The sequence below is a fragment of the Paralichthys olivaceus genome, chromosome 15 (genome assembly GCF_024713975.1).
Source record: "Paralichthys olivaceus isolate ysfri-2021 chromosome 15, ASM2471397v2, whole genome shotgun sequence".
Classification (NCBI taxonomy): Eukaryota; Metazoa; Chordata; class Actinopteri; order Pleuronectiformes; family Paralichthyidae; genus Paralichthys; species Paralichthys olivaceus.
Genome location: NC_091107.1, coordinates 4,709,596 through 4,724,727, shown reverse-complemented (window position 1 = coordinate 4,724,727; position 15,132 = coordinate 4,709,596). Strand labels below are relative to the sequence as shown.

Genomic DNA, 15,132 nt, shown 5'->3' with positions numbered 1-15,132 from the left:
AACACTCGGAGCTCTGCGGCTGACAACTTTATCTTTTCTCATATTGGCCTCGTTGCTAGCAGAACATCTGTCTAAGGCGTGCACACACACACACACACACACACACACGCTCATTTCTCTTTCCTCAGGCCTTAACAAGCTCAGTGGCTCAAGGGCAAGAGTTCGAGGAAACATGGCGTCCACAGTTGGCCATGGCTCGGTGGTTTTATAATATATATATACATGTCAAACAATAATCTGTCAATTTATTCTGTGTTCGAGTATTGCTTCACTGCAAACAAACAGTGTAGTAGTCTTTACTCAAAATATCAGTTTAGTTAAAGCTCAGTTGTCACTACAAATCCCAGGACGCCTACACACAGCGTCCTCTAGTGGTGCAGAGCGGAACTAGCTCCTCTGTCACATGGCTTTGCTCGATGTGTGCCAGAGGTCGTACTGACATGAATCCAACCTGAACAAAAGCCTGGACGTTATATCACCAGTGTTTTAATATAAAGGATGGATGAACTAACTCAATATTATGTGCAGAGTCACTAGTAACAATTGATTCACAGAGAATTATTACAGATTCTGCAGTTCTTCATGGATTTTCACTACATTTCAGCTCATTGCTTTGGTTTCATGCCTCAAAACTTTAATCGATTCAACCAAATTTTCAGTAAATAGGGGAACTTTTCTTTATTAGGCTGAAACCTCTGATAAACCCACTGAACAAAGCTCACAGACAAAAGTTATCGTCCAAATACTGGGATATGTAGCGAACTTTATTGCTAAAATGTTAACCAGCGTAACTTTAAAAGATGATATAATGAGTTCAACGTTGCCTCAAGTGACCAAAGGAATTCTTCTAGCTGCTTGATGTAGTTTAGCAGAGATATCTGTTGGAAAGGATGAGCGTCTGGTTAAACATGCAGTATAAAGTTTTTTATTGTTGTTTTAACATTCTTCCATTCGGTTGCCTGAATAAATAACGGTACGATAAAATGAACAGATGATGCAGCCTCAGTTGACACAGAATTGTTGATGTAAAGTCAGCTTTACTTTACTTCCTGAAGGAAGTATAACTGATGCATATTTATACAGCTGCTCTGATTTATCAGGCTTTTCCACAGTTGAGATACATTCAACACGCTGCCCATAAATACTATACAAAAATAAAATGTGGTTTGACATAAAACATCCCCTGTGCATCTGTGGATTTCCAGCATCATTAAATAGAATACATGAGTCAGTGTGTGACATCTTTCAAGTCTCTGTGACGTCCACATTCAAAGTGACACAAAAAATCCACACAATTGGCAAAAAAGGTCCAGGAAGAGCTGGAAATGTTTGTTTTTTTTAAATGAAAATAAACTATAATAAAATAAAACATCATCTTCTGAGTCCACTGCTGCATGTTCACTGTGATGGTGACGCCCGGAGCTGGATCTGTAAACTTCGTGGCCAGTGGAGGCATCGTCAAATCACTTCCACCGAGTGTTCGATCTCAGTGCAAAGTGTCTTCACATGCACCTTTCTTCTTTTTTCACAGCAGCTTTGTAATGGCAGAACTTTCTCCACTAGGAGGAGCCCTCTCCACACAGGCAGAGTCTGCACCCAGAGGCCCAGTTGATGATGCGGCTCCTTCCTCCTCCACGGCGCCTAAAGCCGACATGTCTGATATTTGCCGTGAGGGGATGTGGCCAGCTCGTAGAAGAGCACGTAGGCGTTGCTGCTGCGAACCTGGCTGGAGGACATTGGGCTCACTCTGCAGAGAACCACAGAACACACGTGTGTCGTTAAAACACTGAAAACAGCTTTGTTTTCTTAGAGAATTTTTATGCTAGTATTTACATATTTCTGTAATTAAATGTGGCCCAAACCAAACAGCGGTCACGCCCAACCAAAGGTGCACACGTGTACATCCACCCAAAGTGCACATTTCATGTAAAATCACGGTAACACAACTTTTGTGCCTTTTTCATGTCCTTTTGCACTTGACAGCAGGTACAGTACACCGAGTACAGTACAATTAGTATAATTAGATCCCAGCTTTCTGCCAGGCTTATAAAATGATAGAATGATGTGGGAGTAGATGTGAGTTGATACCTGCAGTCGTTGTAGCTGTACCACTCCCCCAGCGCCTGGTTCTTGCAGTACGCTGTGTAATGGCCTCCCAAAGTATTTCCAGAGTGGTTGGACACTGCGTACAGGCTGTACACGGGACGCTCTGCAGGGAGAGACACAACTCTGTCAGTCAGTTCTCATCAAATCCAGCCGACGCTCGGAAAGTGCATGACCTGTCCAGGACGCCGGGTACTTACCGCTGCTCTCAGAGGCAAACTCCCGCAGGTCCAGCTCTTTGAGAGGGAAGTTGACGTAGGTGGAGAGTTTGCTCGCTCGGACGTTAGAGTCTGAGAAACGCTTCAGGTCTGAGAGGAACGTTCAGTCAAGGAAACCAAACTGATTCAAAATACATATAAACATTCTTTCTTCACTACATTTCAAATACAAATTATACCTTTACTGTACTTTATGTTTAATTGTACTTTACTTAGTAGTAGTGTTTGTTGTCATTTGTCGGCTCATTGAATATGATGCACGGACAAGTTCAGCATTTTATGGAGTTTCCAATAAAATCATCGCCACACACTTCTAGTATTTATCCTACTTTCTTTGTATTTAACTGTGTTTTCTATGTTTCCTTTTTAACAGCCAATAACCGCGAGCATACATGTACATGTATATATATTTACATACATATACATGTATAATAAGCTGTAGGTTAGGCTGAGCTTAAACACAAACAGAAACACATGCACTAACTACCCGCAGGCTTATGCAGAGGGGTGTGTGTGTTTATTTAGCCCAACGAGCCAAGAATTGGAAGTTGGACAAACTAGATTTGACAAGTTACACACCCACAGACGTGTAGTAACATTGGCATTCACGCAACGTCTTCTGATGAGTTCTTGTTCACATGGTAAATCAAAATCCTGTGATTCGTCTCGTTTTAGATTTGTTTTTAGTCTCTGGAGAAAACATCAAGCTCTTTGGCTGTTTGATGCTCCACTAGCTTGACTAGTTGCCAACCATCCTCCTGCAGAGCACGTGCGTACAGAAAGCTCTGGAAAGCTGAATGAAACTTCCTTGTGAGAGACGCATAAACAAACTCATTTGATTCTATGCTGTTGCTTATCTATTGTTTTCGCACACTGTGCTTTTCTTTTCTTCTATACCTTTACATGTAAATACTTTCTATACTTTTACTTTCTAATTGCATATCTCTATATTTGCATACTTGTATAATGTCTAAAATTGCAATTTCGTCATGTTGCTACTGCAGCAGTACAATGACAGTAAAGAATCTAGAAAAGACATGGCCAGACTAGATGGACTAGATGGATTGGTTAGTCAGTAAGTAGGTAGATACAGGTAGGTAGGTCAGTAGGTAGGTCAGTAGGTAGGTATGTAAGTAGGTAGGAAGGTATGTAAGTAGGAAGGTAGGTGGGTAGATCTGAGAATCAAGCATTTGTCTTTCTAACTGGACGCTCGTTCAACAAAATCATCCTCTTGTTTTGTAATTGACAGATTCTGAGATACTGACTTTATGGGAGCATGTTAGCAAGAAGTTATTCAAAGGCATCTGGTTGCTGTAAGTGTCACAAAGGTGTGAGGAAGAGGATACGAAGAACAAGGATCTGAGGGAACTTCTGGATGCTGAATCTTTTGGTGCATGTCCTTCTGGTTTTGCATTTCTTGCATGTCTGAGAGAAAATTAGACAAACAGAGGGCGTCAGTGAGATGTTGATGTTGAATAACATCACGCGTCACTTTCATGTCAATTCTAAAAAGAATTGGGGAGCGGGTGGTGCCTCTTACCGGCCTCTCGTCTCCATCCAGCACATCTTCTTTAGTAAAGAGTCTCAAACAGTCTTTGAGAGTCACTTCGCCTGAGTTCTTCTGTGGAGACACGGAGAATGTCCGTCAACATAATGCAAACTTTACGACTCGATAGACTAGATTTAAAAGACTTGATGTGTGAAAAACCATTGAAAAGTGAGTGTGTGAGTTCGCTGACCTGAGCAATAGGTATTGATAAGTCCCAGAACGGATCGAACACAGTGGAGCGGAAACCACAGACGGAGCAGGTCAGAGAACTTTTCAACTGTCCGACGAATAAATCTACAGGCAGAGACAAAAGATGAAGAACTCAATTTAATATTCCAGTGTGGTTTCAAATCATTTCACAGCCACAATCCAACAAATACTCACCTACTACTTTGCTGTCCTCTCTCTCCAGGTACATATTCCACATTCTCTTGCCTTTTTCATCGTCCCTGTGAACAAAAATCATCTCACGAATAAGTTATGATAAACTCACACATGCAGCAGTGTTATTCAGCAGCGAAGGTGTCAGTGACTTACGAGAGGTGGTCAAAGTCCTGCACCGACACCTTGGGGCAGACTGTCACTCTGTTCACTTCATTATGGAGTCCGTCCAATAGCATGCGCAGAAATTCCTGAGCGTCCTGCTGACTGCGTAGAGATGGACAGAGAAACTGTCAACGTCATTATTTTACTTTTTCTACTGAATTCTTTCTGAACTATATTGAGTAAACTTCAACTTAGAGTCAGGATGAGGGAATAACTTACTGGCAGCCGACAAATTTTGGATCAAATCTCTGGATCTGGTTCCTGAAGTCGGACGGACTGATGGCCTCGTTGTTGACAGACGTCCACAGGCTTTGAGTCAGTTTAGCAAACTCTGAGACAGGAGGCGAAAGAAAGAGACCACGATTATACCATTGTACAAAGTTGTCACGTCTTCAGCAGTGATTTAATGCAGCAGAACAATTAATTCCTGCAGTTTCAGATGATAAGGACATATAAACTGATAAAGTCTGACCTACTGCCGAGCTGTAAAGTGATTCATGTTCCTCGTAGCGATGCTGATAACCTGTTTGGCTCAGAGTCACGACCTACCTTCCATGAGAGCTGCGTTCGTCCTGCAGTTGTTGTTGAGGTCTGAGTGATGGACGTTCCTCAGGCAGTAATCTCTCAGCTCTGGAGTGTTGCTCAGACATTGAAGGATGGAGTTCATGAAACACTGAAAATCACAAACGTGAGGATTAATCAAAGGAAGAGCTGGAGTCATGTGGTGGCATGAGAAGGTCAAAGTGCAGCGAGATACAGAGTTTATTATAAGGCCACACAGTGAGGTAAGAGAACTCACCGTGTTGCCAAGGTTCCTCAGTCCCACCAGGCCTTGAGGACTCTTGTTCTGCTCAAAGAAAAAACAGAAGAGATTCTTTATTCACGCAGCGGTCAGGGAATGATGAGTTTAACAGGAAGGACAGAGAGGACTCATACAACACGAGAAACACAACCAGGCCCCATTAGGTTGTTTAGCAATAAAGACAAACTCTGACGGGCTGTGAACAACATGCAGGCAGACGACAAACCTCGAGCTCACTATGCAGATGTCATAATTTTCACCGGTAAGAATGAAGATCTGGGACCAAGTGTCACTAGACTAGATAAGTATTGTGGTAACTTGCCCGGCGAAGCTTTTGCAATAAAAATAAAAACATGTCTTTAAAGTGTAAATTTTATTTAAAGTACTTATATTTTGTTCAGCCTGCACGTCCCAGCAGAGCAGCCTGCACGTGGTCTCGCTCGGAACAAGCGACTGTATGACAGCAACTCTGTCACATTCCTGAAGTGTGAATAAGCCTCAGAGGACTGTGGAGCATTTATTCAGCAGCATCGTATGATGGTCACACTGTTGCTGCAGCACCGTGCTGTAGACACAAGCTCCTGTTCCACACGCTCTGTGTTCTGACCCTTCCCTGCACCGACGAGCCCGACAGTCACCACACGCACCGCGCTGACGTCACGCGGACATGTGATGCAGACTGAAGGGAAAGGTTCGCCTGAGAATCTGAGAACACAACGTGAAGCATCAACGATCAGCTACTGACCACGCAGCTTGGTTGTGTTGTGTTTCGCCACCTGCAGCCTTCACATTCATGTATGTAAACACAAATCAAGCGGAACTAACTATTGTTCATTGAAGCACATCACTTCAGTTTTCCCATAATGCTATGGGGTAATGTTAGCACCGCAGGCTCACAGAATGGTTATTTGTCTCTGTACGTGGACCCATCAACACTCCTGTGCAGGGTGTACCTCGCCTCACGCTGATGTCTAACGTTTAATCATTTTAATTGTGGGCAGCGGCTGTGGCTCCTTCAGTCTGCCTGCCTGAGAGCCCTTGGGCAGGACACCGAACCCTCAACCGCCCCTGACAGCTGTTCTGCCATGACTGTGAAAGATGTGTGATAGAAAAGCACAGCTGATAGAAGCACTCTATGAATCACTGAAGGGATCTGCGTGGTTGGTGCGACTAGAAAAACACTGTGACCGTCTAAAAGTAGTGGGAGACTCATCTGAATGTCACCAACTAAATAACACACAGCTAAATAACTGCTGTGAACACATTCATATATCTTATGACCATTACTCTCTCAGCATGTGTGCTCATAAACAGCTGACATGTTTCCCTCCGACCTGCAGCTCATCCTGAATGAGGGAACATATGTAACTGAGTAACGTGATGACTCAGAGAACCAGTGTCACGCATCAACACCTCTGCTGACGGGCGAGGAGCTGCAGGTATCAGCGTCAGCGCGGCGACACCCTGACGGAGGAACACATGAGGGCACAACAGCAAAGATGCAAACTGTAAACCGAGCAGCGACGTCAGCTTCCTGTGAATCACTGAAATATGGCGTGGTTTGATTTGCTGTTGCCAGGGGAGACAGGCGGAGGGTTCTCTTCTATTTTCCAGTGAATCACATTTGTGGTTATTTTAGCAAATGCACCACGGACCGTGAATAAAGATGGACGAAATGACGCCACCAAATCAAATCATCTTGATCGCCCCCTGGTGGCTGGCTGCTGTATGGGCCATAAACCCCGCCTCCTCCACGTTAACACAGGACATGGACCAAACTATAAAGTCAAAGCACACAGTGAAAACGTTTTCTCAAAGAGGGTTTCTGATATTATAGGTTGTTCTTTATGGGGATTGTTATGGCTTCATTAGTGGACATTTGTCCTCCATCTTTATTCACAGTCTGTGGGTAACTCTAGAAAATGTCTGGGACAAAAGGGTTTTCCGGAAGTTTGTCTGTCACATGTGCAGAAGGCAGCAGGCAGAAGAACTTATCCTATTCAGGACGTTCAGTGAAGAGGTTCAGAGCCTCATGATGTTTATCACATTGTTCCAAAAGCTGAAAATAGAACAGTGACAGTATAAGCTATTAACAGCCGGCTCAGCTGAGATCTTTTTCCCTTCTCCTGTGCTCTGTTGTTTGAAGGTGACCATATGGTGCGAGTGCCAATCCGCTGCTGTGCTCCGGTGGACACTGACCAGCGGGGCTTGGCACACTCAGAACTCGAGGAGGCGACGGAGAACGTTATGTCCTGAACCAGCGTTACATGCTCGGTTAAAGCCGATGTACTGTGACAAAAAGAGCAACACTCCTGAACGTGCGCTGCCAGCGATGCCACTTCCACTTCCACAGTATAAACAATCTCTGCGTTGTTGTGGCAGCGCAGGGAAAGATACAATATCCAATCTTTAAACTCTTATGTGGTTGTGAACTGAAATTCGTGGGATGCAGGACTGTTGGTCCGCAGAAGCAGAATAAAGTTTATTGCCGAGCACGTTCACATACGTGGAATTTTGGTTTTGCGATGCAGAACAGTGAAGAACGAGGGCAAAGATAAAGCAAATATTTTTAATTTGCTCAGTGCTTGACTTTTGCAGGTACTGTGAGTATGAGGAGAAAGATAAATACAAGAGCTTGGATCACAAAAGCAGAATGATAAGGAGAATGATAAGAATATGTGTTACAGAGCGCAGCAGTTTGTGCAGGAGTGAATGTAGAATATGTAGGGATGGTGTTAATATGTATATACACATCGTGTTCATGAGAGGACGGAAGATCAAACTCTTATGATTCTATAAACCAAACATTTTGTTGATTAATTGGGAAAAGAAAATGCTTATTTAATAAGTGATGAAAGTTATCGCTACTTTCAGCCTTAAATTGAAATTTTGTTTTCTCTGGGCATCATGAATCAATCAATCAATCAATCGATCAGTTAAACTTTAATTCATACAGGAAGCACAAATGTGCCTCACAATTGACAAATGAAGCGATCCTGCAGAGAGCACAGGTTGTCTGTGGAAACCAACAACATCACCGACAGTCTCAGCCAAGACGGTGACATGAGGTGTGATCTGTGACTTCAGGCAAACTCATTCACACCTTTACCCTGCATGGACACACACACACACACACACACACACACACAAACACACACAAACACACACACACACACGTCTGCGGGCTGACGGCAGCGCTGTGTGTTAACATGTACTGTAGAGATGATAAGGTGACATGTCAGGACACACATTCCTTATCAGCAGAGCCTCCTGTTACGCAACCAAAGTCACACTCACATAGTTTCTCTAATGTAGGCAGCTGCACACACACGCACACACACACACACACACACACACGCGCACACACACGCGCACACACACACACACAATACTTTTGTGTGCACTGTCAGCCTGTTCCTTCTCCACTTAATAGCTGATAAGAGATTAAAGGTCAAACTTGAATAAGCTGAAGACTTTTCTGCACAATGACATTTTCTGACCAACATCCACGATTCAGCCTCAGCAACAAATTCAACTAGTTTTCATTCACTCACTGTTTATAACAAGTCACTGCATTGTTCTCTTATAGAGTTTATTGGTTTTGCTGCTGCAGAGTCACGTACGTGTCTGTGGATGTGAATCATTGAAAATACAACAAGCTTTTATGCAAATACGCTCAGTTTGAACAAATTGATGTGAAAAATGTTTTGTTTCCTATTTGGAAGCTGATTTCTCGTTTTTCTTTCAGATATTCATTTTTATATTATTCCAGTTAAATCACAAAACTCACTGTTCTCACTGAGAACTGACTGAGACTGATGAGTTCTGTCTGTGATAATCAATGGGACGACTATACACAAACCAGAAAGTGTTGAAACATGAAACAAGGTAATATATTGGTCTACCTGTGATCGCTCTAATCATCAGTGTGATTATTACATATCTGCATAATGTTGTAGTGTTTTGAATATAATTATTTTGCCAAAAATGACATGAATCAGACATTAGACAATGTTAAACATGACAAGATGACATAATTATTATTAATAATTAATGTTTTAAAGGTTCATAAATATCGTGACAATATTGTTATAGTGAATAATTATAACAGTTTTGTGAAAATCTCATATAATGACTATACAACACTCACATATATTTATAATATATATAAGAGTGCATGGGCAAGTGTGTACTGCCAAGTACAAGTACATGAATGTAAGTTGACAGAGTCAGTGAGGAAAACGCAGCCATAATAAAATGTTCCTTATGTAAAAAGTTGTGCGAAAGACAGATATGAAAGCAGGATCTCACTATAGTGAATGATAACACATTCAAATTATAATAATACATGATAATAGAAGATAATAATGATGATACATGATGGACAGAATGAGAGGAGATGGACCCACCTTGGCCTGGTTGATGATCAGACCCATGAACGTGGACACCAGCGCAGACCGGGACAGAGACGGACCCCTCCGCCGCTGCAGCTCGGGTCTGTCCAGCGGGAGAGAGGCCGGTTCCTCCGGCACCGTGACCGTGTAGGAGTGACGCAGAGACGGCATGTTCTCAAGGAAGCACCGCTGCTGCAGAGCTGGAGCCAATAATCAAAGAGAGGATGGAGAGGTGGTGAGTTCAGGTCCTGATGTGTCTGCAGCTCTGCACCTGAACACAACTGCTGCTGTGGATCACTGAGGTTAGACTCACTGAGGAGGTGTGTGTGTGCGTGAGTGTGTGTGATAGTGTGTGTGTCTCTGCGTGTGTGTCTGTGTGTTTTTACTGCGTTGTGTTCACGCCCACTTCCCCTCCCATGGAAAAACTGTGCTGCATTTAAGTGCTGTTGGACATATCAACACTGTGACAGCTCTGATTTTGGCAAACACAAAGAAACTGTGACAGAAGATCAATAACCCCCAAAAAACTGTATTCGTCCAAGAAAAGTAAGATGTTCAATACCAATCAAAACCCCTGCATGAAAAATAAACTTTATTTCTTCTCTTTATCTTCTTTCATGAGCCAATAAGGGACAAAACTGAAAGCTGACATAACAATAAAGATCATTTTGAAATTAAAAACAAAAACTAGAAATATAAATGAACAAATAAATCAAAAAAACATAGATGCAATAAAAAGTCATGTCTATATTGAACCAAAAGCTGCAGTGAAAGGTTTGTAGTTTAAAGATTTCAGCACTCACTTATTAGAATATGAATATTATTGGTTACAGATACATCGGTATCACTTTTACATTTTAAAATATGTTTGTGTCCTATATTCAAGTTTTATATACTTGGTTGTTTCTGTGTTTTCTTTTAATTTACAGTTATTTATAATAAAGTTTATGGTTAAACTGTCAAACATTAAGGATCAATCACATTTCTTTGTCGTCAGGGTTTGAACAACTGATGGGTCGCAGCAAGAATTGGGGAGCGTTCCCTCATAATAGTAACGAGGCCCAATCTGAACCTGACGGACATCCTGTTCTTGTGTCCAAACCCGACCTGAGCTGGATGTAGCGGATATATTTTTTAATCCCCAATATCAGCATCAGCTGCTAATGATCTGTATCAGTGAGGCTCCACTTTTTACAAATCATTTTTCAAAAATAAAATAATATTTACAAAACAAAATAATTATAAATGTTCAAAATGACAATCAATCAAATCTGTGATGTGATTTCCTCGAGGCCCTAACTGCAAAACCTTTTACTCTTCAATGCACATAAAGTATAAAAAACAAAGTAAAGACTCAGTTATTCATGACATTATCTTGTTTGTTATATAGTTAAAGTTGGTAGTTAACCTAGTGACCCCTTCAGAAGGTCACACGATGAATCTGAGGGACGATGACATGATAAATGATCCAGGAAGTAAAACATTTTTCTTTAGTTTTCATGCAACATTTTACCTCTTTTACCTCTAGTCCCTCAAACAATGATTCAATAAAAACATCTGACTTTAACCGACACTCAAACACAACGGCCTCAGGCGGAAATTGTACGTGACCAGCTGGACAAACATTCAGAACCACAGGTTTAATCTTTAACAAACTTTTATGTGATTTTCATACATTTATATTCAATGCAAAATGAAATAGCAACTTGTGTGACAGAGAAGTACTGCAGCCTCACTTGTACTGATTTTAGATTGAATAGACTGTACTTGTTGCAGATGCCTGAGTTACTGTCCAGTGTAATTCAGGACTTTTAGAATATAAGACTTGTTTAAAGGTCTCATGCAGAAAAAGCAATGAATACTACTAATGATATAAAGTTAAAAGTTGTATAAAATGTTCTAGTCAGGGAAACAACTGTTAGAGGCCATAGGATGTTGTGTTAGGAAGTAATAAAGTACAAAATCAAATCACATTGAATTGATTCAGACAATTATTTGTAGGTTTCCAAACATTTGCCTCATAGGGCTTAAAGGTACAGTGTGTAAGATTTAGTGATATCGAGTGTTGACTAATGTAAAAAACATGGCGGCCTCCGTAGAGAGGGTCCCCTCCATGTAAATATTTAAGTATTTAAAAATTAAAGGGCCTTTTCTGGGGTAAAGAAAACTACAATTCACACAATTTAGATGAAACGAACTAGTGAAAACATCATGAGAATTATTCTACACTAAATTTCTGCCAATAGATCCCTGTCACCTAAATTCTACACACTGGACCCTTAATGCTCTGTTGAAGAACTTTTAAAATGGCAAAACATAACCAAACATAGAATCCACTTAGAATCTCCAAGTGAAGGATCCAGAGCAGTAAACTGCAAAAACTAATTGTGAACTGTGAGGTAAGTGAGGCTCTGTGGAATGTGCAACCTCCTGTTTATGGCACTTTATCTATATCAGATTGTGTTTAATTGTGTGATATATTGTACGAAACTTGCTCTTGTTTTATCTTGTAATTTAACTTCTCATGAACGGATCAGGAGCAGCACTCTTGATTTCATTGCATGAAATAATGGATTTCTATCGTCTTCCATCCACATTGTACCGACAAGATGGTGTAAAGAGCAAAGTACTGTCAGACATTTACACTCAGACGTCATGTTTCTCTGTTGTTTTCTGAATTAAACCTAATATACGCAGGTTGTTCACTAAAGAAAAGAAAATTGTGCGCTGGCAGAAAATAAAAAGCTAAAATTGTGCGCTGGCAGAAAATAAAAAGCTAAAATCAGCTTCATCCAGAATCTTGTGTCCTCACAGAGACTTGCTGACTCGGCTGGACTTAGATCTTTAGACCGAGCGAGGATCTGACACAGGAACAGCTCGGAGTCTGATAAGAGGTCAATAGCCACCTTGTGTAACTTTACAGCTCCTTCTGTCCTCTCATCTTTAACAGAGGGAGCATTAAAACCAGCGCGCAAAGTCTGGTGCTGTCAGAGAAACTCAACACAGTCAGCTGATGAACCAGGTTTTAAACCTACATAGAGATGCATATTATTAGGGGCCTTATGTAACTTACTTGTGAAGCTAAAGGCCCTGGAGGCTCTTGGATGGAGTGAACAGTATATTTATAATGTAATGAAGCTAAAGATGTAAAAATATGTAAGTAAATAAGGTTTATTCCTATAGAAGTATGAATATCCACTTATATATTCTGACATTTCTGGTGTTGAGTGTGTGCTACAAGAAAGGTGAGGTTCTCATTAATTATATTCTGACTCATCCTCTGGAGATTTAACTCAATGAAACACGTAATTACGTTTACAGCACATCGCCACGCCACGGAGACAACAAGTGAAGCGCCCCGGTGCGTCAGAGAGGGAACTCCTCAAACAATTCATGTATCCAGGCAAACCCAACAGGAGCAGCGAGCGAGCGAGACCACAGGCCTCACGATGAACCACCTCCTCGCACTCAAGAGGAATGTGATCCGTTAGTCACGAACATTCCTGCGTCGATGAATCTCGACGCATGCAGGTTTAAAGGGACTGACTTTCTCTGATCGGGTCAGATTCCAGGTCTGTGAGCTCTGGACATTTTCATGAGGTTTCATACATGAAGCAGCAGGAGAGGGTCCGGGTCAGACGACATTTTCCTTCTGTGTCCTTACATGGGCTCGCTCCGACGTTTTACCAGGGAGCAACACTGAAAACTTGTCCAGAGTTCAGTGCATATGTGAAAGGAGTCATTGATGTGGGATTAAAATGATTTAAATCGGCCTTGAACTGCTTTATAGGAAGAGGGGTACACGAGCTACATTATAGGAATGAACACCACATCCACATCACATCTCGCAATGTTAAAGAAAGAAAATCTAAATCCTTTCTTGACTCGTGTCTCATCCTTCCACCCAGTTTCATCAGAATCCTCTCAGTCGTTTTTTTTTTGTAATGCTGACAACGAGCCAACCAACAAACAATTAAACAAACATAACCAGCTCGGTGGAGTTTTTCACAGTTAATCATTCACACAGTGTCAGAATGCAACCAGGAAATGTCACCGATAGTTAATTGATGGAGACAGTTCGCACCTCATGTTACACTGTGGAAAGAATTCACTTCATTAATTCCGACTAACACAAATAATTTCATTGGAAACTGTGTCAGTAAGAGAAGAAACATCTGCTTCTATTTTCAATCAGTTGTTTTTTGAATAATCCTGTTCCACACACGTCTAATGTGTAGCTGAGATAATGTGGATTCATTATAGAATCAACAGTTTACATGTGTCTTCAATAGTTTTTGAGCTACGTCCAAACAAACGGAACAGATCTGGTGCAGAATTTAAGGGACGGTTTGTTCTCGGTCGAGGGAAACGCTCTGCTGGGTGATGTAATAGTCGTTATCTAAAACATTGATAAACTTGATCAATTAAACTTGATGACACATATATGGCTGAGGTTGAATTGCCATGAAAAGAACTATTGTTAATAATCACCTCGGCACATCGAGTTATGTAATGAGTTCATTTGTGTAATAAAGATTATCTCGCCGTCTCACAGGTTTGAGATGGTTGCTAAGGAATTCACAGTGAAAGTCTTCTACATGCTCCGAACATGACGACGAGGCCGATCCCTTCAACGCACAGAGAAGCGGCCTCCACCCCGACGGGCGAGGCCCCCCCGCCCTGTAGGCACGCAAGTCACTGAGGGAATACCTCCAGCTGTACTTATGTATGAGCAAACCCAGGGAGCCCTCTATGTAAACTTCCGCTTAACTAAAGTTTACAGTTCATGTTTGTTCAAATACCAGCAACATGACAAACATGCAACCGACACACGGAAGTGAGGTCAGAGGAGAAGAGCTGTGGATTCTGTTCGTTCTTCTGTCAGACTTTCTTCTAATCCCACAAATCTCTGTCTGTTTCTCGCTAAAACCAATTTCAATGTATTTTGATGAAGTCTCTTGATGTTTCGCAAATGAGCCTGTCAATCAAAATATTTTTTAAGCCATGGAACTAAATCACATTTGCTTTTGAATCTTTCCTCGTGTAACATGATGAAACAATCAGCACGTGAGCGTCTAACTCAGCCTGTATTCACATTCTTCCTCTGGCGTTTAAAGAATGTGAATTATTTCACACTCTAGTCACTGACCCTTGACCCCCGTGAATCCTGACAGGTCAGACACGCGGTCACATGAAGCTAAAACCTGAGTAGATGTTCCTTTGACTTGAATTGACTTGTTGATTACTTAGAGGAGGTTGTTGTCACTGGATCACTTCATTAATCTGATTCATGCATTCTGCAATATTTTCAGAATACAATGCAACTTCTCACATCAAATCTTTGTTCAGTGTCAAACATCATCCTGAAGGTAATGAGAGCATTTTAGTGTCTGCAGAATGGAAGATGGACAGAAACTGTATTTTGGACTGAAAGGGTGAGTAAATCATATTTCTCTGAGTAAAAGAGAGTCTCCATTAAAACCATCTGATGAATACAAGTTCACTGAAGAAACATATTGT

The 15,132-nt window shown here is 41.5% G+C and overlaps 1 protein-coding gene across 1 annotated transcript; it reads right to left on the bottom strand.

Moving 5' to 3' along the window:
• Positions 1-902: 902 nt before the first annotated feature.
• Positions 903-9,989, bottom strand: LOC109635907 (ubiquitin carboxyl-terminal hydrolase 2-like). The gene is made up of 12 exons (XM_020097393.2): positions 9,628-9,989; positions 5,216-5,263; positions 4,966-5,089; positions 4,636-4,747; positions 4,408-4,518; positions 4,255-4,319; positions 4,061-4,164; positions 3,862-3,942; positions 3,668-3,746; positions 2,304-2,411; positions 2,089-2,209; positions 903-1,747 (listed from the first exon to the last, which is right to left on the bottom strand). Exons 1-12 carry the CDS (start codon positions 9,781-9,783, stop codon positions 1,642-1,644), a joined length of 1,215 nt encoding a protein of 404 aa, XP_019952952.1. The 5' UTR covers positions 9,784-9,989; the 3' UTR covers positions 903-1,641.
• Positions 9,990-15,132: the final 5,143 nt, after the last annotated feature.

Bases quoted from the DNA above. Each gene is read 5' to 3' on its own strand.
- LOC109635907 (XM_020097393.2), bottom strand. From the start codon at position 9,783: ATGCCGTCTCTGCGTCACTCCTACACGGTCACGGTGCCGGAGGAACCG. The intron at 3,943-4,060 runs GTCAGCGAACTC...GTGTCTCCACAG, and splicing joins TATCAATACCTATTGCTCAG to AAGAACTCAGGCGAAGTGAC. The intron at 3,747-3,861 runs GTAAGAGGCACC...ATTTTCTCTCAG, and splicing joins TGGATGGAGACGAGAGGCCG to ACATGCAAGAAATGCAAAAC.